At 44.3% G+C, this 23,455-nt stretch overlaps 1 protein-coding gene across 2 annotated transcripts in view; it reads left to right on the forward strand.

Moving 5' to 3' along the window:
• Window positions 1–23,171, forward strand: part of MMEL1 (membrane metalloendopeptidase like 1) — a 23,505-nt gene extending 334 nt beyond the window's left edge. For both annotated transcript variants that reach the window (XM_053962901.1, XM_053962903.1), the window contains exons 2-23: window positions 100–263; window positions 6,664–6,723; window positions 7,329–7,490; window positions 7,864–7,944; window positions 8,424–8,519; window positions 8,766–8,884; window positions 9,559–9,624; window positions 11,807–11,941; window positions 12,555–12,644; window positions 12,893–13,029; window positions 13,482–13,575; window positions 14,046–14,174; window positions 15,139–15,237; window positions 15,614–15,697; window positions 15,956–16,059; window positions 16,704–16,762; window positions 18,723–18,842; window positions 19,826–19,959; window positions 20,336–20,401; window positions 21,365–21,460; window positions 21,733–21,809; window positions 22,175–23,171. In XM_053962901.1, the coding sequence (XP_053818876.1) occupies window positions 100–263; window positions 6,664–6,723; window positions 7,329–7,490; window positions 7,864–7,944; window positions 8,424–8,519; window positions 8,766–8,884; window positions 9,559–9,624; window positions 11,807–11,941; window positions 12,555–12,644; window positions 12,893–13,029; window positions 13,482–13,575; window positions 14,046–14,174; window positions 15,139–15,237; window positions 15,614–15,697; window positions 15,956–16,059; window positions 16,704–16,762; window positions 18,723–18,842; window positions 19,826–19,959; window positions 20,336–20,401; window positions 21,365–21,460; window positions 21,733–21,809; window positions 22,175–22,274 (2,272 nt within the window). In that variant the 3' untranslated portion in view covers window positions 22,275–23,171. The remainder of the gene's footprint in view (window positions 1–99; window positions 264–6,663; window positions 6,724–7,328; window positions 7,491–7,863; window positions 7,945–8,423; window positions 8,520–8,765; window positions 8,885–9,558; window positions 9,625–11,806; window positions 11,942–12,554; window positions 12,645–12,892; window positions 13,030–13,481; window positions 13,576–14,045; window positions 14,175–15,138; window positions 15,238–15,613; window positions 15,698–15,955; window positions 16,060–16,703; window positions 16,763–18,722; window positions 18,843–19,825; window positions 19,960–20,335; window positions 20,402–21,364; window positions 21,461–21,732; window positions 21,810–22,174) is intronic.
• The last annotated feature ends 284 nt before the right edge of the window (window positions 23,172–23,455 follow it).

Below are 23,455 nucleotides of genomic sequence, written 5' to 3' on the forward strand. Positions count from 1 at the left end.
TATTCTGCTTCCTTTTTTTTTTTTTTTCTCCTCATGCGTTTCTTCTCCCTATCCTGATGTAGCCGTGCTGTTAACCCTCTCTTGCCCTCCCCGATTTAGAGTTACAATAATGGGGAAATCAGAAAGTCAGATGGATATTGTGGAAAAATCGACCAAATCCGGGAAGAAGCCCTGGAGCTTTGTGGCCATCGGGCTGGCTGTCCTGCTGCTCCTCATGACTTGTGCTGCCGTCGCCCTGGTGATCCTCTATGCCAGCAGCAGAGGTAAGAACCTGGGAATAATCTTCCCTCTGCAAACAGCAGAAAAAGTCCTTTTTTTTCTCAGAGCTAAATGAAAACAAAAATACAGAGACACCATGAGGTCACCTCTGTGGGGGACTGAGCTCTCTCTGCCTTGCTCCCAGCTTGTGCTTTCGTTGGCTTTTACTTAGATTTTGAATTATGCTCTGTAAGATTCTCTGCTTTTATTTAATTCCGTGCAATTTGTTGGCTTCAGAGCTGTTTTGACAAAGCTGATGTGCTGTTTTAGAGGGAAGGTGTGTGTCTGTGTGTGAGGACTGACATTTCCTTATTTTACCCAAGCACAAGCCAAGATTCATTATTGTCAGTGTTTTTAAAGCAACAGCTGCTTTAAAGCACTTCTAAAAACAATCTCCCTGAAGGGGAAATTGCTTATTACAATGTAAAAGTTTAAAAAAAAAAAAAAAAAAAAAAAAAAAAAAGCCACTCGCTGCTGAGGAAAAGGAGACTTTTAAAATATTCCATCAGGCAGTTGGATGTCTAAGTGTGATTTGCTTCAGTGACTTGAATGCAAATATATTGCCAGAAACCTGACATTGAGGCACGTTATTTTGAAGTGTTTTGCCTAAATATTTTAACTGCAGAGCACACTTGGTAAAACCAAAGTTTTCCCACTGGCACAGCAAGTGTAAAGTCCCACTTTAAAACCCTGGGAAGCATCAAATGCTCGGGAGCAGCTCTGCCTCATGTTTGTCACTTCCATTAAAGTCTCTTGGATTGGGAGCTTGGTTAAAACACTGGGGAATGAAATTAAAGCGGGAACAGCAAAACTGGAGCAAGGCTTTGCTCACACTTTCTCCTCACACTGTCTCTGCCTCCCCTGCTGCAGGGAGCTGCATTTTCAGCACTTGTGAGTAAAACACTGCACAATCCTGAGCAATAATTCATGGGAAAAGCCTTGTTATTGTTCACTCAGTTTGCCACCAGCAGTTGAACACCAGTCAGAATCTGAGTATTTGGTATTCATAAAGTTCATCAGAAAGTTTATTCTATTAGCTCAGGAGATGAGAGGAAAAAAATTCCCCAAAGCCAGGTCCTGGAGGAGTATCAAACATTGAGCTTGGCAGGGTTTTGCTGCCTGCATGCATAAAGGATTTGAGAAATCTGCCCTACATCCTTTGCTGGCTCCAGACAATCCAGAATTCAGGTATTAATAATATTTACCCAAGTGTTGGTCTCATCCAAATCCAGAGGCAGAGTCTGTGCTCACTGCATGTGTTTAAGGAAGGCTTATCTGTGAGAAAACAGGTCTAAAACCTAAATATGTTTCTCAGGCTCGTATCTGCAATTAAACTTTCCCTGGAAGTGTTCCCCAGACTGAGCCCTGAGTGCAGGGCTGATGTTCTGCTGCCCTGTGCTCCTCACACCCCACCAGGGGTGTCCAGCTGTGCCCTGGAGCCACTTTGTGCCTCTGTCCCCATCCGAGCTCACAGCTGGAGCAGCCACGAGCTTTGGATGATTCCAGGTGGGAAATGAGATTCCAGGTGGGAAATGAAATTAAATTCCAGGTGGGAAATGAGATTCCAGGTGGGAAGTGAGCAGCAGGAGCTGCATCCTCACCGAGCAGTGTCACCATTCACTGCCTGGGTCAAGAACTGAGACAATAAGAGCTCTTCAGACTCTCCCTGCAGCAGAAACATCTCTTTGTTTATTTTCTGTCTTGAAAAGATTTGTCCCAATGCCCCCCTTAGCTCTGTTTTGCTGTCACACTTCAGCCCATTCCCAATGCTCAGCCAAAAGCCTCAAATCCCTTTTCCCCATGGGAAAAGCACCTCTGGCTCAAAGCTGTGCCACATAAATCCCACAGAACAACAGGAAAAAAGCAATGTGGCTGAGCACCCTGCATGGGATACAACCAACAGTGTTATCCTGGGATGCTTCTCTTGCTAATTTCCCTGAAATGTAAATTTTGGAATGTGTATGGGACACTGGATTGCTCGCTAAGAGCAGATTCAGATTTCTCACTTCACCTTGATGCACCCTTGATCAGAATGACACTACCCAGGCTTCTAAAAATAATTTTGTTTAGCTTGTAATTAGGAATTAAATTAGAAAATCAAAGCATTGCTTGTCCTGCTTTGCATTCACTTTTTCTTTTTTATAATTTACAAAGGCATGTTTAGGCTTTGTGGTTCAGGGAGAATATTTTTCTGCTTGTATATATCTTGCAGAAGAGCACTGTGGTGCATGAAATAGGCCTGTGGGCACAGCAATAATTCCTGGAGTTCTGTTAATGCTGACTGGGAGTTTTATCTCTATTCCAAGCCAACAAAAACACTCAAGCTCTCACAGCAGTGCAGTTACAGAGTTCTGGACACAATCTGGGGATTTTTGACATCCAAGGAACTTTTCAGACCCACATCTAAATAAGCTGAAAGAAAACATAGGAAGAATTAAGTAATATTTGGGTGATGCTAGCAAGGGAAGCAGGGCTGGGTCTGGATGTGAACACACCATGCTCACAGTCCTTCCCTCACACCCACAGCCCCAGCTCAGCAGCCTTTTCACAGCTCCCTCTCAGCATCTCCTGAATCCAAACCCTTGTTGGAAAGGTCACAGCCTGAGGAACATCTCAAGCCTCTGTGGCTGACACATCAAATCACTCAGCAGCTCCTCCAAACAACTTCCAGCCTCACCTAATTGCTGCTCCTGTAATTCTGGTGATTTCATTGACTTTCTGGCTCTGAGGAGGAAGATTCAGTGATGTTTTTGTGTCTGCATCCCCACAGTTGTCACTGCTGCCTGTCAGGATGCCCAAGGTCCCAGCCCTCTGCTCTCTCCTTAGGCAGGCTCCAAACAAACAGAAACACAAACCAAGCAGCACTTTGTTCTGGGGGTGGTTTTTAACAAAAAATCACATTTTTCTCCCGCATTTCCTGTGCTGAGTGTGATTGTTGTGCACTTAAATAACAGATTTACACGAGCCTGCTGAGCAGGAGCAGTGTCTGAACCAAAAGCTGAGGGAAGGCTGTGGCTGAGCTCTGGCTCCTCTCCTTCACTGGTGCTCCAATGTCCTTTGACGTCAGGAACCTTCACTAACGAGCCAGCTATTCAGGGGAGAGGCAGAATTTCAACAAGTGGCAGCTAACACACGAGTCATGATGACATTTGGGTGGCAAGGCTCTGCTCAGTCCTAGTCAGGTGGAGCTACGTGCATGCAGAGCAGTAATGGGGAGTGACAGGCCATGCAGGGCTGCAAAACGGGCAAATAAACACACAATTTACTGGTTCTCACCCCAAATTCTGGCTCAGCCATGGTTCTAGGTAAGAAATCCTAGGAAAGGTGGAATAAAACCAAACACTTGTGTTCTGCACTCCTTCTGAAGACGCTGACATCTGGCAGAGAAAACCTGAATTTGGCAATTCCCCTGTTGGTTGCGAGCAAATTTCTGTTTTAACAGCAACAAGGGCAGCTTGCAGTGCCAACAGCTCTTGTGCAGAGGAGACCTGAGAAAGGGGAAGGTGCTGAGAGGTAAAAGCTCCCACGTGAGTGCCTGGTGACAACTGTGGCTCTAATTGTCTCCATGTGTGCCATCCCCAGCCATCTGTGCCGCTCCAAAGGCGCAGTGGGGAGACACTAAACACAAGCTGTGTCCTCCAGAGCCCTGCAGAAGGCCTGGCTTGGCTTTTGTTCTCTCAAAAAGGAACTGAAATAAGGCTCTGGAAAAGCAATTTGGGTTTGAAAAACAGCATCATTCCAAAGGTGAGCTGCTGAAGGGGCTGCAGCCACCCGGAGATGCCACAAGTGATTTTCTGCTCCTGCTGCTGGCCAGGAAGTGTGACAGGGCTCAGTGGCTCCTTGTGAGGCCAAATTAAGACAAGAAAATCCTCTACAGTGACCCCAGGGGGTCTGAAGCATGTCCCAGCTCTGCCAGCTCTCAGGTGAGCAGTTCCCCTCTGGAGTGCTTGATTTCCCTCATTTTCTTCCATTTGGAGCAGTCCCACAGCTCAGGTCATTTCATTTATCTCCATTAAAGCTTCTCTTGCCTGATCAATTCTCTGCTGCTGCTGTATCAGGCTGAAATGGATGCCAAAGCAGGAGCCTCTCTATCACTGGAACTCAACCTGTCAGCAATGCTTACAGGGAGGAAAATAAATAGAGAAATACCTGTGTTTCTCCTGAAAACGTGGGCTGTTCTTCTAGAAAAGCTATTGAGATAAATAGAGAAATACCTGTGTTTCTCCTGAAAACGTGGGCTGTTCTTCTAGAAAAGCTGTTGAGAAAACAAAAGGCAGAATTGTTGAGAATTCAGAAGGTGCATTTTAAGTTCATTTCTGGTTTTGGGAGGTGCAGGTGACAAAGTTCCAGTCGAGTGAGCAAAGATCTGAGATTGTAAAGCCAAAGAGGGCAGAGCTGGTCATGCCCAGAGCCTGTGGCAGGAAAGGTCCTGAGGAATAAAAGAACAGAATTGATAGAGAAACAAAGGAGACACTTTTCGAGGTAAACTGAGATCTCTTCCCCAGCCATTTCCCATGATCTGGTTTTGGGGCAGAGTTTCAGAGCCCTGAGTGTGCCCTGGAATTCCAGACTCTGGCTCCCCTGCTCACCCTGCTCAGTTACAGCATCACAACCACGAGGCCTTGGGGAAGGGAGGGGAGTTCAAACCTCACTCAAAGCAGTTGGTTCCAGAAACTGAAGTGAGACATTGTCAGGTTATAAAGTAAAAAGAGAAGCTTTGATTTATAAATAAATAAAGGATCCATTTCAGTCCTGCCAGGTCCCCAGGAAACAATGAGAGATGCACAAAATTCTTTTAGCACAATTATTTCTTCCTCACGTTGCTCTTTGCTATTGCTCCTTTCCTTTTGCCCTTGAACTACTCATTTCTTTTCCTCCAAGTATTTGATTTCCCCCTTGGAGATTCCCTGGGCTTTTAGGTTTGACTTTTGCCAATTGTTTAATTATGAGAGAGTTTAAGAAACTCCAAAAATTTAGCATGCAAAAAAAAAAAAATCCCAATAAATGCTGAAACAAACACCAAAAAAAAAAAAAAAATATATACATAACTATCTCTATGAAGCTTCCCATTGTTCCAGATATTTTGCTCCTCCCCTGTTCAGGTTGCCAGTCACAGAATTTGGGCAGGACAGTCCAAATTCCGGGCAGGACACAGAATTTTTCTCATGCAGATGTGTTCCCACCCAGCACAGCCAGGCTCAGCTGAACCCTGAACATTCCCCAGCACAGTGGGGGCTTTTTATGTCGCTTCCAGTGATGAACTTCAAAGCCCTATTTTCTCCCCCACTGTTTGATTTCTCTCTGAATTACTGTAATCTTGTTTGCCCTCATGTAAAGCACTTACTTGCATTGAAAGCATTTTTTTAGTAGCTTGTTTTAGTAATAAAAAAAAAAAAAAAGCTTTAAAATGGCTAAATCTGCTGGAAAGGACCAAGATTTTGTTTTTCAGAGTGGAACCACATGGTTGCCTATTTGATATAAGTGGGTAGCAAAGCAAGACATCCAGTTTCTCAAATGGGAAATTAAAGCAGCAAAATGAATTTCCTTCTCCCAGGGCCCTCAGATCCCTCCCAGTGCAGCTCTGCAGGGACCAGCACATGGAGGGACCTGACGCCTGCCCAGCATCACAAGTGCCTTCACTTGAATACTCAGCATCAAAACTGATGTGTGCGTGGCTTTTTGGGCATCTGCTGCACTGGGAGAACTTCACAAAACCAGCACTCAGAAATAGAAGATGAATAGCCAAGAGCAGGACTTCAGTGGCCTTTTCCATGCTGAACTCAAGGCAGAACAAATTTGAACTCAGGTTCACAGTCTCCTGATTCCTACACTATTCCATCAGCCCTGAAAATTCCAGATTAGGGACAATCTCTCAGGTCAGCAGCAAGGCCACATGAAACTGTGGCCAAAAGAGCCTGTGACAGGCTGCCCCTCCCCAGCACAAAAATACCTGGAGAAATTACAGCCTTTTCTTTTCCTAAATTGGATCCTGGTGCCTCAGAGCAGTGTGGCAGCACCAACCCAGCTCTGGGCTTTTTGGCCCCTGTTTAAACCTCTCAGTCTCAGTGACTCTGAAGATGTTCAGAGCATCTTAATAGATTGTCTAAAAAAGGATCCCATACTTTGAGTAGACTGTGGAGGCAGTTAGCAGGTAGGAAAGATGGTCTTATTCTCCTTCCAAGAGACATAAAACTCACTGTCAAGACTGTTGTAGAGCTGCTGCCAATAAATTTTCCTCAAAAATCCCCAGATTTCTTCACGGTTGTCATCTGATGTCTTTGACAGGCACCAACATTCACTCAAACCAAGCAGAGCTGTCACTGGGATTGGGCTCTGGTGAGTGACTTTGGGAGCAATTCCCTTCCAAAACAAGTAATTCCATCTGCTTTCCTCCTCTCCCTGCAGGCTCCCACTACGGCACCAACTCGGGCAACATCTGTACCACCCCTGGGTGTGTGACAGCAGGTAATGGGGTATTGGGAGTTACTGCTGCAGAGGGGAGGCTTTATGGGCTGTTACTGAACCTGAACAGGAGATAATTCAGAGTTTAAGGCTGCAGTAGATGAAAATGAATGAGATTTCCCCTCGGGTAAGGAATATCATTCATAAGTAGCACAGGAAAATTGCCAGTGTTGCCAAGAGCTCTGGCTCTGAGCCACAAGGTCATGGACTGACCAACACAATCTGTATGTATCTGTATGGGATGCACAAAAAAATTCCCAATAGACTGAATTTTCTCTCTCTTGGGGCATTCACCTTTTTATCTGTGGTACCTACACCTCAAGAGAGGTGAGACTCCAGCACAGACATTCCCAGTAGCCCCCTGGGAGCACTGGTTTCTTGGGCAGTGCCTAAACTGGAGCCCAGGGGAGCACTGGGCACTCTTCCCTGCAAGGCCTCATGCTCTGGGACAACTCTTCTGCCATTCAGATCCATTTCTAAGCAGAAAATAGGATTCCTCAAGTCATAATCTGTGGGAATGAGTCTTGCCAAGCAGCTCCTTGAGAGTCTTCAGCAGTCCCAGAGATCCCCGGGCTCTGGGAATTCAGCTCTCCAATTTTGCTGCCCAGCTGCCAGAATCATCCAGAACATGGACCCCACAGCTGACCCGTGCCAGGATTTCTACCAGTATGCCTGTGGGGGCTGGCTGAACCGGCATGTGATCCCAGAGACCAGCTCCAGATACAGCATCTTTGACATCCTGAGGGACGAGCTGGAGATCATCCTCAAAGGTAGGGATGAGCTGCTCCACCCCCAGGGACCCGTGTTTATTTCAGAGGTTACTCACTGCACATCAGACAGAGAAATAAACTTGCACAGAAGTGTTGATTGGGATTTTTTTTTCTCTCTGGCCCTTTAATCTCTACATCTCTCACTACACCCATTTTGTGGGAACATCCTGTTCCCACTAAAAATTAGCCAGAGGTGATTGGTACTAACTCCAAAAGGAGCAGGACAAGCTGTCTGCAGCTCCTTCCTCCTGGCACTTTTTTCATTAAGAGCATGAAGAGCTCTCTAGTTTGACAGTAATTGCAGCCTACAATTCACAGCCCTGAATCCTCAGGGATTTCTCTAAAAATCTCATGGCAATGGTTCCTTCCCCAGGTGTGCTGGAGACTTCGGATCAAGGGGACAGAGAAGCATTTCAGAAAGCTAAAATCCTTTACAAGTCCTGCATGAATGAGAGTGAGTGTCTTCTTGTTCCATCAACTCCCCTGTTCAAAACCAGGTATACAGAAAAACCAAAGTCCTGTTAAGCAAAATCCAATCAGTATCTGCCTAATCCACGTGGCCGTGCCTGGAAAATTCATCTTCAGATGGAAGAAGATGCCTTGGTATTTCATTAAACCTCAAAATACCCATCTGGGATGTGGAAAGGATGGATGCTGGGTACCCACTCCTGGTGTGGATGAAAACCTTTCCTTCAGAAGGCACAAACCTGGCCCAGCTCATCTTTCCCAAACCAACCCAGTCCAAATCAGCACTGGAGCCACAGAAGTATTTTCATTCCTTTTCTGAAGGCTAATATAGAATGGTTTCAGGATATCTCTTATTTTTTGCTGTGACACATTCAGTTGAAAATTTAGGCTGTTAGGCCCATTACCTATTTTTCCTAATTTTATTTTTGTATGAAAACAATACAGAATTTGTCTTTCCTCCCTCAGGTCTTATAGAACAAAGAGATTCCCTGCCTCTGCTGGAGGCCTTGAGGATGGTTGGAGATTGGCCAGTGGCTTCTGCAGACTGGAGTAAGACCAAAGGTAATGCTGGGCCTGGAAGTTTTCTGTAGGAATTATTTCCTGAAGCAGGGAGGCCACTGTCACCAAAATAAACCCTCCATTTTCAGTTTCTCTTCCCAACAGAAGTCAGGGTATCACACATTCAACACTCATTGATCCATTTAAATAGATCTCCAATATTTCAGCAGCCAGCTTGTGAACTGTCCAACTTTCAATCAGTCTGACACACATTGACAAATTAACTCCATTTTCCCTTTTATCTCCCAGAGCCAAGCTGGAGCATGGAGGAAAACCTTTCCATAATGAACTCCAGGTTTAACAAACGTGTCCTCATTGACATGTTCGTGTGGAATGATGACCGGGATTCCAGCAGACACATCATTTATGTAAGAAAAAAAAACAAGGGAATTATTGATATGCCAGAAATCATAATGGATCATTATTTTCTCTGCAGACAGATGAGCTTCCCATTGAACAATAGTGGTAAAATGTAGGCAATAGTTCTGCACCCCAAATGTCAGATCTGTCTCAAAGCCATACTGGGAAATTTTATGTTTTATGGCAACATAATTTTTGTTTCAGTAAAAGAAATAAGAATCAATGGAACTTTTGTTGATTTACAGCATTTAAGGGCTGCAAATTCCTGTGACTTACAAAAATGAGGATGAGGTTTAACATATAGTAGGAAACCACGGGTTTAAAATACATAAAGAGTATTTCAGAGTTTGTTCATGAATGCTTGTGCAAGTCCAGCCCTAAAGTCAAGCAGTGTAGAAAAGTTACTTAAATTTGTTCTTGGGTCTCCATGATTACTGAAGATTTTGCTTTACAACCTACACTAAGATCCACCCTGTCCTTACCTGGAAACCCAGGGATAAGAGCTGCACCCTCCACTTCACCCCAGATCCAGGAGAGCCCAGATTCTCTGGGTGTGTGGCAGTGGTGTCATCCCAGCCCTGGCAGGGTGGCACACACAGCATCTCCTGCTGCCTTTCAAGGGTTCCTTTGGACAACCCCAGCTCCTGTTCACCACTAACCAGAGAAATGCATTTTCCTTCAGATTGACCAGCCAAGTTTGGGAATGCCATCCAGGGACTACTACTTTAATGGAGGCAACTATCAAAGAGTAAGTATCCCTTGTACTGATTGATTCTGTGCCACTAAAACAACTTTATTCCTCATCTCTGTGCTTTCAAAAACCCCAACATATGAATCTTCACACTATGCACCAATCAGAACCAGACTGTGGCATTCATTGCTACATTTTTTCCTAATTAAGCCAACATTTTGTAAAGTTTACAAAAGGACTGAACAACAGTATAAATATCAAGCCTGCCCAGAACTGGCCAGCTCATGAAGAAGGTTATGGGGAAATAAAATTGTGTTTAATAGCTTAGACAGCCTCTCATTTTGAAGGGCAGCTTCACATTTTCAGTGCAGGGGATTTGCTTGTATCTTCCTCTGAATGCCTGATGCTCAGCAAGTAGGAATCTGCTGCTACTTACTCTCCCCTTCCCCCCAAATTACATGAAATTGTGAGAGATTATTTTCTAGCTGCTTTCCTCTGCCAATGCTCAGGGCAAAAACACTGATCATGCAAAAACACTGTTTCTGTAAATACACAGAAAGCTGTTGCAAACAAAGCCAGATAATTTGTCTGTTTCCAAGATGAAAATACTGCTTTAGTACATTTTATTTTCCTCAATTATGCCTTGCTAACAAAGAGTATTTGCAGCCCAACATCAAACCAATTTTCCTAACAAGAATGGAAGGGAATACAGAGGGACAACAATCGGCATTTGAGACTCTTTTGTCTCGTGGTTGTGAAGGCAGATGAAAACATCAGTGGGAAGAGTTTTCTTCTCACTTCAGTGTATTTCCACTACACTTTATATAGAATATAGCTAAAATATAGCCCTGTGAGGCTTATAGGGGATTGTCCTCACACCTTCTGGACACTTTTAGGAGTTGCCAGGTCCTGGGACAAAACAATCTCCTGGAAATGGAAAAATGTGGAAAACTGCTGACCCGGGAATCTCCCCTGCAAGTGTCCCAGCAGTCACAGCAGAAAAGAGGGATATTTATGCATTGGGGCATAAAGGTCAGACATAGATTGACTTGGAGGAGGTAGGAAATCAGGTACAGTGCAGAGACAATCCTGAATTAGCAAAAGAAAACCAGTTCTGCTCAATACAGCTTTAATTTGAAGGCACAAAGCAGGGGGGCTGAGGCTGTGCTTTTAATCCTAATGACCAAGGAGCAGACACAACCCCTTTTTATTTGTATTTACCAGCTCGCTGCCCCCAGACAATGAGCACAACTCTGATGACCCAAACTCCCCCTGTGCTTAGTCCAGCATCTTTTGGCAAAACTCCTCCTGAGGCCTGGGGGAGTCTGGCCTGATTAAGGCTCAGCATTCAGCCTAAAACCACAAATCATCATCTGTAAGTGCCCAGACTCAATTTCACCAGAGTCACTGTGTTTATCTGGCTTCCAGGGTCCACAGAGGAAGAAAACTATGTGAGAAGAACAGGTAGCATCAAGGTTTCCTGTATCAGGGATCAGCACTCCCTCAGCAGCCAAATGTCTTTTCAAGGCCCTTTCTGAGCCATAAATCAGTCAGAGCCTCCCATCAGGAATAAAGCAAAGGTGTCACTGGGAACTCTGAAACAGAGCTTTTCTTTCAGACACTAAAACCAGACCTGAGAAGATTTATGGTATTACTTTCAGAGAACTCAAACCTTCCCTGTTCACCCTGGAATTTTGGATCACTGTTCCCATAGTGTAACTCAAAGCACAGAGCCTCCTCTTTGCCCAAGCAGTAATTCTAACTCAGAATGCCAGGCTTGGATGGCACAGAGAAGCAGAACGTGTGTTTTGAGGCTGGCAAGTGCCCTGTAAGGTATTCATGACAAAGAGAATGCTTTGCTGAATGAGAAATGTGAAGATGAACCACAGAAATAGTGAAGAGAGACTGTTTACAAGGGCCTGGAGTCACAGGACAAGGGGGAATGGGTTCAAACTGACAGAGGAAAGGGTTAGAGGGGATATTGGGAAGAAATTCTTCCCTGTGAGAGTGGTGGGGCCTTGGCACAGGGTGCCCAGAGAAGCTGTGGCTGCCCCACCCCTGGAAGTGTCCACAGCTGGGTTGGACAAGGCTTGGAGCACCCTGGGATACTGGGAGGTGTCCCTGCCATGGCAGGGGTGGCACTGGATGGGGTTTAAGGTCCTTCCAACTTCAAGCATTCTGGGATTCTATGAAATGATGGACAGCAAACCTTTTCTACCCATTCTGTGTCTGAGTGCAGGTGAGAGAAGCTTATCTGCAGTTCATGATCACCGTCGCCAAAATGATCCGGGAAGACAAGAACGTGTCCAAAGATGATTCCTTTGTCCAAGAGGAAATGGCAAAGGTCATGGAGCTTGAAACAGAAATTGCAAATGTGAGTAGAGAGATCAAGAACTCCTCAGGAAGGTGTGGGGGGCAAGGGGTGAGGGGGAAGGGTCTCTTGCTGGTTTGTGCAGCAGTTTTCAATGCACCAGAAAACGCACAGACCAGAACAAGTGGGGGAAGAAGACTTTTTGTGCCATGAGCAGCCCAAAACTCAGAGCCTTTGTGTCTCTAATTCTACCTGCTGTGTACACTGCTGCTGTGCTGCTCCAGTCCCAGCCTTATTTCTATTTGGAACTCTTCTAAAGCAGGATAATTCACCTTCTGCTAACCATGCACTGGGATAACACCAGGGCAGGCTTCTTTGCATCCTTAATAACCTACAGCACCCTAAAAATCCCCCAGAGGAGGCTTCCATTCTAAAGAGGGCAGAAGGAACCACTTGGCTCAACATATCCCTGAAATGTTATTGTGTAGGGGGGAACCCAGGTTCCTGTACTGAATTTTTGGAAGCAGCACTGGGCACAACCAAATGATTTTCCTTTCCCCAAACAAGCTGTTTAATGTGAATATTATTGGATTGTGTCTATGTGCACCTGCATGTGATTTCAGCCATTGATATTTCTGTCAGTTGATTCCAGTAATAACCTTGTGAATGTCTTCAGGCCACCACCCCAGCAGAGGAAAGGCACGATGTGACCTTGTTGTACAACAAAATGACCTTAGCAGAGCTGCAGGAGAAGTTTGCATTCAATGTAAGTGTTTCATGAGCAGTCTCATACTTCAGGTCTCTTAATTACATGCCAGTTGGAAATGGCTTTGTGAATTGATCAGTGCTTCAACAAAGAGGTATAAAATCATTCCCATTCCTAGTTTTGTCTTCAGAATCTCTTCAAAGGCTTTGTCCTACTGAACAGCTGCATTCAAGGTCATAAGACTGTCAAAAGTCCAGTTACTGAGGCATTTAATCATCCAACACTGGAATGTCTTTCTCTCTGCCTAGGAATTTAACTGGACCTTCTTCATCCAACGTGTCATGTCTTCAGTGAGTGTCCAGGTGGACCCAGACGAAGAGGTGGTTGTGTATGGGATGCCTTATCTGCATGAGCTGAAAGCTATTATCTCCAAGTACTCAGCCAGGTAGAGAAACTGCAGGATAGGTAGGACAAAAGTCACAGAAGGATTGCTGAAATGTCCATTATTGGACCACCTTGCTAGTTCTGAACTTCTGAGGAAAAAATGACACCTCTGTAAAATACAGGAAATGCCTTTGGAGGTTTCAGTTCCAAATACTGCAGTACAAGGTGTCTCACTTGCTGCTTTCTTAGAAAAGGTTAAATGGGGAGGAAAAAATACATGACAGGCTTAGCTCTTGTTACATTCTAGAAGGAAGAAAAATAAGGAATTAATTCCAAAACAGACATGACAGCCCAGTCCTCAGGCTGGATGACTCTGCAGTTAAATGTGAGACCCAGGACTGGCAGCAATGATTTCCTTCCTTGTCTCCAGCCAAAATTGAGATTCCCCTCTGACTGTCTGCCCTAGTGCTGGTTTTTACAGGGAGTTAAGCTCAGCTTTGCTTTCCCACACAGCACCATCCAGAACTACCTCATCTGGCGGCTGGTGATCGACCGGGTCAGCAGCTTGAGCCGGCGCTTCAAGGACGCTCGGGCCAGCTACAGGAAGGTATTTCCTCTCTTCATAAAGAGGAGAGCACAACTGCCACCAAACCCCGCCTGCTCAACACAACAACCCTGCCAGGGGTTTGGAAAGAGATGGACTTTAAGCTCCCTCCCAGCCCAAACCATTCTAGATTCTGTGCTGACATCACGGAATCCTCAAACAAGCCCAATCCCAGCAGTGGAAACCTTTGGGTTAATTTGGGCAGTGGTTTGAAACCTTTGGGTTAATTTGGGCAGTGGTTTGAAACCTTTGGGTTAATTTGGGCAGCGGTTAGAAACCTTTGGCTTAATTTGGGCAGCGGTTAGAAACCTTTGGGTTAATTTGGGCAGCGGTTTGAAACCTTTGGGTTAATTTGGGCAGCGGTTAGAAACCTTTGGGTTAATTTGGGCAGCGGTTAGAAACCTTTGGGTTAATTTGGGCAGCGGTTAGAAGAGCTGCAGGGGCAGGGTTAATGCTGGGCTCTGGTGCTGCAGGCCCTGTACGGGACGACGCTGGAGGAGGCGCGCTGGAGGGAGTGCGTGAGTTACGTCAACAACAACATGGAGAACGCGGTGGGAGCCATGTATGTCCGGGAGACTTTTGCTGGTGAGAGCAAGAGGATGGTATGTAGTTTACCCTTCATACTACTGTACATCCACTGTGGTGGCAGCTCTCTGGTCAGAGAGAGAGAAAGCTAGATAAGCTCTCCCATGAGCCGGCCTGGGAAGCTTTAGGGAGCTGGAGAGAAAGAATTCCAAATAATCTGCACCTGGTGTTTTGTAATAAGCTGTTTTGTCCCTAAGGTTGTTTACAAATAGGTGTCTTCTTAATTAGCCAATGGTGATGGTGTTTTGATTAAGGGACCAATCAGTTCTACCTGTAGTGAACTAGAATACAAAAAGGAATGGGTTTTCTAATAAAGTGAGTTAGCCTTCTGAATGCCTTGGGTGTCTGTGTCGTTCATGACTCAACAGCGACACATCCACAATGCCCACAGTGCCCATTCCCTCTGGTGTCAGCTCTCTGTTTTTTGCCTGGGAGACTTATCCACCAGTCAAGAAGGTACAAGAACTCATTTGTGATGCTTTTTATGTCGTTGTTGTATTAGGAACAGCAAGAAGCAAATGACATTTGACTCCAAAAGCTCATAAGGCAAAAAGCAAACCTTTATTACCAAACTCCCCATATTTATAATCAGGATTGTTCACCCAGAACCTGATTGGTTCTCAAACAACATTTCTCATACCACTGGATAGTTAGGAATAGCACTTTCTTGTACACCTCTCTATAAACATCATGTACAACATTCCACATGTTCATAAATACCAGGTGCACAGACCAAGATGAGAATTGTTCTAATTCTTTTCTCTGAGCTTCTCACAGCTTTTCCCAGAATGATGCCTGGGAAAGTTATCTGTTTCGCTCCCTGACCAAACTGTCACATCCACACTTTTAGATGCTCAGTACCATGGTTTAGAGCACAGGATTTGGAGACTTTGCCTTCCAGCAGGAAGCTTTTCATCCCTCCTCAGCTGTGCCTGGGAATAGGGCATGTGAATGATGAGTGTCTCCCTGGCTCTCTTTCAGGTCCGAGATTTAATAGAGAAGATCCGTGAAGTGTTCGTGGAGACCTTGGATGAGTTACAGTGGATGGATGAGGCATCCAAGGAGAAAGCTCGTGAGAAGGTCAGACATAACAAAGAACTTCAGTTTTCCCTTATGAACATGAAATACTTGGAATTTTGTAGTATCACCGTATCCAGTTTCTCCACAAACAAGAGGAAAAGAGGACATTATGATCCTGTTACATTGTCCTTTCCTTTCAATCCTTTGTTAGCCCACATCAATAAAAATTCCAATTGGATATGACGCAATTCCCCAAAAAAAAAAAAACATTTCCAACTTTTAATTGACCTCAGGACCATCAGCACCATTCCAAAGCCAAGAAAAAACCCCAAATATTTAACTATTTTTTGTATTGAAACTTTAGTAAAAACAACCCAACAACAGCACACCAACAAAAACCACAATTAAGAGGAAACATTCAACTCTTTTCTTCCAGGCAATGGCAATCAAAGAACAAATTGGCTACCCAGATTACATTTTGGAAGATCACAATGAGAAACTGGACCTGGAATATGCCAATGTAAGTGTTTTGTGCATATCTCACGAAATACCTCAAAATAAACCCCTGCATTTGCTTTCTTGCCACTGGAATATTTGTACCTGTGCAACTGCCCTTTCCAAGGACATTAAAATGAACAGATTAATAAATAATTGGTGCTAGGAACCAACTATTCAGTGAAACCATGCAACCAAAGCATTCTTTAGAGGACATTCAGTGGGACGAGGAGTTCCTCTTCCTGCTCAGCTGACCAATGTACTTGGATCCCTGTTTGTGTAGTTAAACTTCAGTGAACACAACTACTTTGAAAACATCCTGGAAAACCTGCGAGCTGGAGCCCAAAAGAGCCTGAAGAAGCTTCGAGAGAGAGTTGACCAAGATATGTGAGTTTCCAGACAGAGCCACAGACACAACCTAAATTCTGGGTGAATGGTTGGGGGTGTTCATCTCTTGCTGTGGGTACCTGGGAATGCCCGTGGCTGACATGATCAAGGAATTAAACCATTTTAAGGTAAAGTAAAAAATGCTTTTCCCCTTGAATGTTGTGTGTTTGGGATGAAAGCTGCCCATAAACAAACCACCAGGTATTTCCTGGTGTCAGGAATTATTCACAGCTGTGATCAATGCACCCTTTTTCCTCCATTAATTCTTGCCTTATATAATCTCTTTATAAGGACTTTCCTTCGTGTTACAAGGTTCTTCTTTCCTTCTCCTAACAAGGAAATTATATTTCTTTATATATCCCTATTCCTGAGAATAAATATATTACCTATATATGTGTGTGTATGCATATGCATATACATATATCTATATATCTATCTATATATCTATATCTATATCTATATCTATATATATATATAGATATATAGAGATAGATATATATATATATATATAAAATCCCTGAAAGGATTATATCTTTACAACCCTTTCCTATATACCTTCCATTTTTTAACCAGAATTAAATTTCAAAAATGTCTGGGGGAAAAAAAAAACTTCATGACTAACTGTGTGCAACATTTATTTTTAGATGGATAATTGGAGCTGCAGTGGTCAATGCATTCTATTCCCCCAACAGGAACCAGATAGGTAGGTTTAAACACTTTTAACCAGCTGATTTTTTCCACACAGCAGTGCAGATCTGCATCCAGAGGCAAACCTGCCTGTGCCCATCCAGGAATTGTGGGCGAGGCTGCCAGGCTGTTCAGCTCAAGCACTTTGCTGATGAATATTCAGCTCCCCAGTTTATACCCTGTCAGTGAACAGCCTTGGGCTTGAAAGCCTGGGACAGCACCAGTGCCAGCACCCAGAGAATGCTCCCAGTGTGTCCTGGGCTGCTCCTGCTCCTGAGTTCTGATAGCACATGGAGCAGTTTGCTCTGGGCAATTACACTGCTAGGAGCCACCCAGACTGCAGAAACTGCCTCAGGTCCCAGAGCATCAGCCCTGTGAGCTCTGCAGAGCTGCTGGGCTGCCCTTCCTCGTTCTTGGCGTGAGAGATGTTCAGATGATGATTCAGAGAGATGGCTCCCTGTGCTCCCTGAGCTCAGAGCTCATGCAGGAGCTCAGGTTAAAACTGCTGAGTCTCTGCTGAATTCTGAGCACCCCAAGCAGGAGAGACGATAGATAATTCCCTCCAGAAGTGCTTATTCAAGTTCCCTGACTTGAATAAAGTTCCCTGACTTCCTGGCAAGACTGCCAGGAAGATCTGCTTCTCAACTGTTGATACCACAGGACAAATCCGTGGGGTTTTAGGCCAGACAGAACTGCATCCTGCTCCCAGGGCAAAGGCCAGGAGTGGAAACAGCCCAATTTACCAACAGTCACAACAGAAAACTTCTGTAATTGCTAAGAGCAGAAACATCCAAATTGCTGATAATTTAGCCCTCTGACCTCACCCAAAATCTGTTTTGCTTTGTGCAGCTTCCATGCACCTCCATCCTGCAGGTACAGCAGCACCAGGACCTTCAGCCACAGCAGAGCCCTCCTGGGGGCTTTACTGGTGGCCAGCCTCAGCTCCCAGTTTATCCCCAGTGGTTTTAAACAGACTGGAATCAGCTTTCCAGGCAGGGAACTCAGGTCCTGAAGCCACCTGGTTCCTTTCCAGCTTTGTCCTTATAAATCATACAAAAGTAACTCATTTAAGAAATTTGGAGATGAATATGCCTGTGTAAAAATCCAAGCACAACCACCCACAATAGTGTGTATGTCAGTTAAATTCTGTTTCTTCATGTCTCTAGCTTGAGAAAACAATTTTCCACACTGCTCTGTCTTACTGCAGTCTGGATTATGCATTTCTCCACAAAATTGCATGGATAAAACCTGTGTAGCCAAAAGGGTTTTGTCTCTGAATTAACTACTTGCAATACAATTTCAATATCTCCCTTCAGAGAAAATATCTCATTAGAGTGAATTACTGCCAGTCTGAATTCCTCCAGAAGCATTTATGCTTTTCAGCTTGTTTAGAAGGGGTGAAAAGCAAATCCCATGGTTCTGGATAAGGTTTTTCCCAGCAGACTGAGGCAGAACAGAGCTCATATTACCCCCCTCAACTGGCATCGAGTGCCCTTGGTGGTCTATAGGAACCACCCCTGTGCATGTTTTACACTCCAAGTGTTGATGGTATCAGCAGATGATTTCTTACCTCTCCTTAACCCAAATAAAGCAATAAAACCTCCATTAGTTCTCCTATAAAATGGCTCTGACACACAAACTATGCCTGTCTCCAAAGGACAGCTCCTAAACATTCTGTTCTGGACTCACTGCAGCAAGCATTATGGACCAAATTAGGCTAAGCTTAATGTAAACGCTGCTTGGGTCTCAAACAGGGAGATACTGTAGCTGCAGATGTGCTAAATTAAACCTTTATTAACTTGTCATTTTCCATTTATCAAGAGAGAAACAATTTCACATGAGGCATGAGCTTGTTTCTAATCATTTTATATTTTCTGTTCCTTCCTGATCCTTACACCAAGCAAACAATCTGTCTGAAAAGGATTCAAAAACAAAGCCACCTTACAGCATTTCCCTCTTTCTCCTTGTCTTTGCAGTTTTTCCTGCTGGGATTCTCCAGCCCCCCTTCTTCAGCAAACACCAGCCCCAGGCCCTGAATTTTGGAGGGATTGGGATGGTTATTGGGCACGAGATCACACACGGGTTTGATGACAACGGTGAGATGACTAAAAAAATGTTCTTATTTCAGCTAAAACTCGTGGCATGGCAGGAATTAAAGTACACTGGGACTGAAGATCCCTGCACAGTCACATCCAGCTCAGCAGCAATAGGAGCACACTGGGAGCACTCTGTGGAAAGTTTTGCAGGGAGTGTTTCCTGAACAGAACACAAGAAATAAGCAGATGTTAAAAAAAAAATTGAGGCAATGAAAATTCACAGGAAAAAAATGTTATTTTTACAGCATCATCGGATCAGAAACAGAAAACAAGCAGATCGTGGGCTCCCGAATACAGTGAAATCTGTGAACAACATTTTTGGGATAGAACAAATGTCAGTAGTGTCTTGAAATCCCAGGAGACTTTGTTTTTCAACACAAATGCTCGAAATAAGTTGACTTTTTGAAGTTTCTCAAATGCCATGTAAAAGAATTTGGGGGGAAAGCTCACTTCTGACTCTCTAACTCAGGAGTTTCTTCCACGTGGTTTTTTTTTTTTTAATGCTCATTAATTTTATGCAGATTATACATAAACACACAACACAGCCTCAGAAACTGAATTCTTGAGCAAAGAAAGGCCTTGTTCTAGCCAGAGAGACAAGAACACAAACTCCAGAACTGCAATTCCAGCTTTTAATTCTCTATAAACTTCAGTTCTGTCATGTGGCCACACAGAACCAGCACGTCAGACACCTCAGAGCTGAGGGAAGGTTTTGTTACACGATATCTGCAAAATCCACTTGGAAATAAAACCAGGCCTTGGAGCTATACCTGAAGTCAGGGCTGCAGACTGAACAGGAAATCAGGGAATAACAGAGACCACAATTCCATTCTTTTGTGACAAAGAGAATAAACTGTGCCTAAAATATTTCTGAGCATCTAAATTCAAGGAGGAAAGAGGAAGGGGGTGCAGCTCCAACCGCAAGAGTGGCAGTTTTAAAATCCTGCTCAAAACTTTCCTTTTATCCCTGGGTTTTCCTACAGGTAGGAATTTTGACAAGGATGGGAACATGCTGGACTGGTGGAGCAATTTCTCAGCGCTGCATTTCAAGGAGCAGTCCCTGTGCATGGTGCACCAGTACGGGAATTACACCTGGGAGCTGGCAGGGGGACAGAACGTGAGTAACAACCACGGCCACAAAATAATGACTTTAACAGGGGATCCCCATGGGGGATAAGCACAAACCCCAGCTACTACAGGGCTCTGATGAACTGGGGACACTGGTGTGGCCCAGAAAGCCCAGGGTCTGTGTGCAGTGATGTTCTGTCCAGCAGCAGCCCAGGTTCTGTCCATGTTATATTTGTGTGTGTTCTGTTCCAATCTACAGCTCTTACCCTGTGATTTGTTTAATTTCATTCTCTCCTTTCTTGTCCCAGCACAAAGTCACAGCTTCCCTCTGTTCCAGGCATGTCAGGCTGTTTTATGACAGACCTGTAGTTCTTACAGTTTCTGATTTTACTGACAATATAGTAAATAAATGATTCTTTTTACAGGTCAGTGGCATAAGCACATTAGGAGAAAATATTGCAGATAATGGAGGAGTCCGACAGGCTTATAAGGTAATCCCCAAACACCCTGTAAGTTAACCTTACCTGGCATCCAGCAATGGGGGGACCTATTCTGTGCTAAAAAAAATGACAATTAACATGTTATTACCATATGCCAAAAGCTAAAGCCTCAGATGTACACCTGGAAGCTCGTGTGCCCATGGCTTGCACCCAGGAGCAGCCAAAGGTGAAGCTCAGGTGTGAGCAGGGAATGTTCTTCCCTACAAAAAACCCTAACAGAAGTCAAAGTAAAACCTTTTATGTTTCGTGTTTTGAGTATGGTGCTAAGGGTGCTTATAGAACATCCTGAATTTTTGGAAATCTAAATTCCAACCCTAATGGACACCATTTCAATTAATTACTTCATTAGGATTGTTCTAAAAGCCATCACAGACATGGAGGGGATGTGTGGGATAACACAAGCTGCCTTCACACGGAATCCATGGATGCCCTGTGGTGCTGGATCTCTTTTTACCCTCAGCTCTCCCTTTTGTTCCATGCTTTGGGACTGTCTCAGCACCTGAGAGGTTGCAGAAACAGAATGTTGGGAATTAACCAGCGTGAGGGCACATTAACTTGTCTCCATCATGTCAATATACCTAAAAAAAGCAAATTGGCCAATTAATGTGCAACAATAACAGGTAATGGATTTAACATTGAGCAAGGTTGTTATCTGCTTTTTAATGAGCAGTTACCTGAAGAGAGAAAAATTATCACTATAGAGAAGCAGAGGAGATTTAACACTTTATTTACAGATGCAAGTTCCTGTAGAAAGAGTCCATGAAGTCAACAGTGCTTATACTGACAGCTTTTTCATAAAATTCTCTGCACTGTTTGCATTAGGGAGAGAAAATGTATACAAATACAGAAGGGAAGCACACTGGTTAATGCATGTGGTGACTAAAATCCCTCCTGCCAAAACAATATTCAAAATCCTCCTCCTGCTCCTCTGAGTTGATCTGTGATCATTTCCAGGCCTACTTGAAGTGGCTGGAACAGGAAGGGAAGGAGCCAAAGCTGCCTGGACTGAACATGTCCCACAAACAGCTTTTCTTCCTCAACTTTGCCCAGGTGAGAACACACAGGGTTGTGCCTCAGGCCCTTGAATTTTGCTGGAGCAAACACCTGGGGGAAATCAAGGGCAGATAGATCTGTCCCAGAGCACCAGATCTTGATGAAACAAAAGCTAATTAATAAATAATTGCATATATTCTGCCTCTCTATAAAACATACCCCAATGATATCATAGCAAACTGGGATGGTTCTTAGGAAAGCCACTGAGGGGGTTCCCAACATGAATTCCTTTCAGTATTGACCCGCTAATGATGAATGTCCCTGTGCAGGTTTGGTGTGGCTCCTACAGACCAGAATATGCCAGTCAGTCCATAAAGACAGATGTTCACAGCCCTCTGAAGTACAGGTGGGTTTTACTAATTTACTAACTCACAACTCACTTCATTCAACTCCTTGCACCATGGGGTTGAATGAAGACAGGAGAGTCTGATAACACACAAGATAACTCCCAAGTGATTTCCAGATTTTCTCCCATGCCTTGTAGGGCACTGCTGGAGAGCACGTACCTACACCTGACCTGGTGAATTTGCCAATCCGTAGAGGATGAAGCAAAACCAAACCCACTCTGCTCTGGCATTTCATTGCTCATATTACCCATATTTCCTAAAGCATCCCATATTCTGAACTGCAATCAAGTTCTGAGGCTCCAAACCACTTTCTGTTCCCCAGAGCAGCAATTTCCATGCAAATGAGTCCTTTCTCTTCGTTTAGGGTGATGGGCTCGCTGCAGAACTTTGAAGCCTTCTCCGAGGTGTTCCACTGTAAGAAGGGCACAGCCATGCATCCCGCAGGGAAGTGCCGGGTGTGGTAACCCAGGATGGCACACTGGTGACACCACAAACAGCTCGTGGCAGAGATGTGCCCGGTGTTGTGCTGCTCAGCCACAGCCAGCGCTGCCGGGGCAGCTGCTGCAGTGAGAGCCAAGGAAGCACTCAGCTGTCCCAGTGCCACTGGGAAGCACGCAGGGATCACGGGGTCACGGGGATGGATCCCGGGACTGGCGGGCTGGGCCGGAGGCCACGCTGTGTTCCCGGGCACAACGACTGTTTCCAACGACATCCTGACTGTTACTAAGACACTGCATCAGGGTTACAAGGACTAATTCTTAAACGAAAACAAAACCAACAAGCAGCCACAAATCTATTTTTCAGAAAGGAATAATAATTTTAATATGTCAGCTCCACTTTCTGGGGCTCAGCAATGCTTTCTGAGACGTTTCACTGCTTTGTTTCCAGTGTTCTGGTTCCGTTTCTGGTGCATTTTTCCCCAGATCAGGTTAGAGCTGGTGTAAACCCTCGTGCTGTCTGTGCCCCTGCACTTTGATCACTGCTTTGTTGTTCATGGATTGCTATTTGTCGTGACAGTGAGCTCTATGTCAAGATACCTGTCGCACTCTCCTCCTGCACTTGAGTTCCTCTGCTCCAAAGAACCCCCTTCAAGTGAGGCATCACTACAATTATCACATTTTAGAAGTACAAATTCTGTCTTTATGGTTAAATTACAGGGTCCCACCCTTCAGAGATATATTTAAAATGATGCTTATTCTTGTAGAAAGCGTATAAAATACCTTTTGCCAAATAGCAGACATGTATCCATGGAAACAATTAAGCTGGTTTTAATCCTGTGCCTTTTTATTTTGCCATAGGCTATTTTTCAGTATTTACACTTGAAAATGTAACATGTATTAATTTTTAATAAAATTTAAAAGAAAAAAATCACAGTGGTGAATTCAGCAATGATTTCCCTGTGAAGAGGAATGGGGGGTCTTCCTTGGTAAGCATCCTACTATAATGAGAATATCTTAAACTTCCAACATTTAATAGTGAGTTTTGAATATTATTCCAGCAAATGTTTTTCCTTCTAGCACAGGAATCACTTGACAGCAAGGCAGTAACCACCTGTGTGTCTCTGCACAATCACTGAGCCCTGGAGATGGGCCATTAAAGGTTCTGGCACATGCAACTGTTAAAGGGATAGCTCAAATGTGCCTGG

This window comes from Vidua chalybeata, chromosome 22, assembly GCF_026979565.1.
Source record: "Vidua chalybeata isolate OUT-0048 chromosome 22, bVidCha1 merged haplotype, whole genome shotgun sequence".
Classification (NCBI taxonomy): Eukaryota; Metazoa; Chordata; class Aves; order Passeriformes; family Viduidae; genus Vidua; species Vidua chalybeata.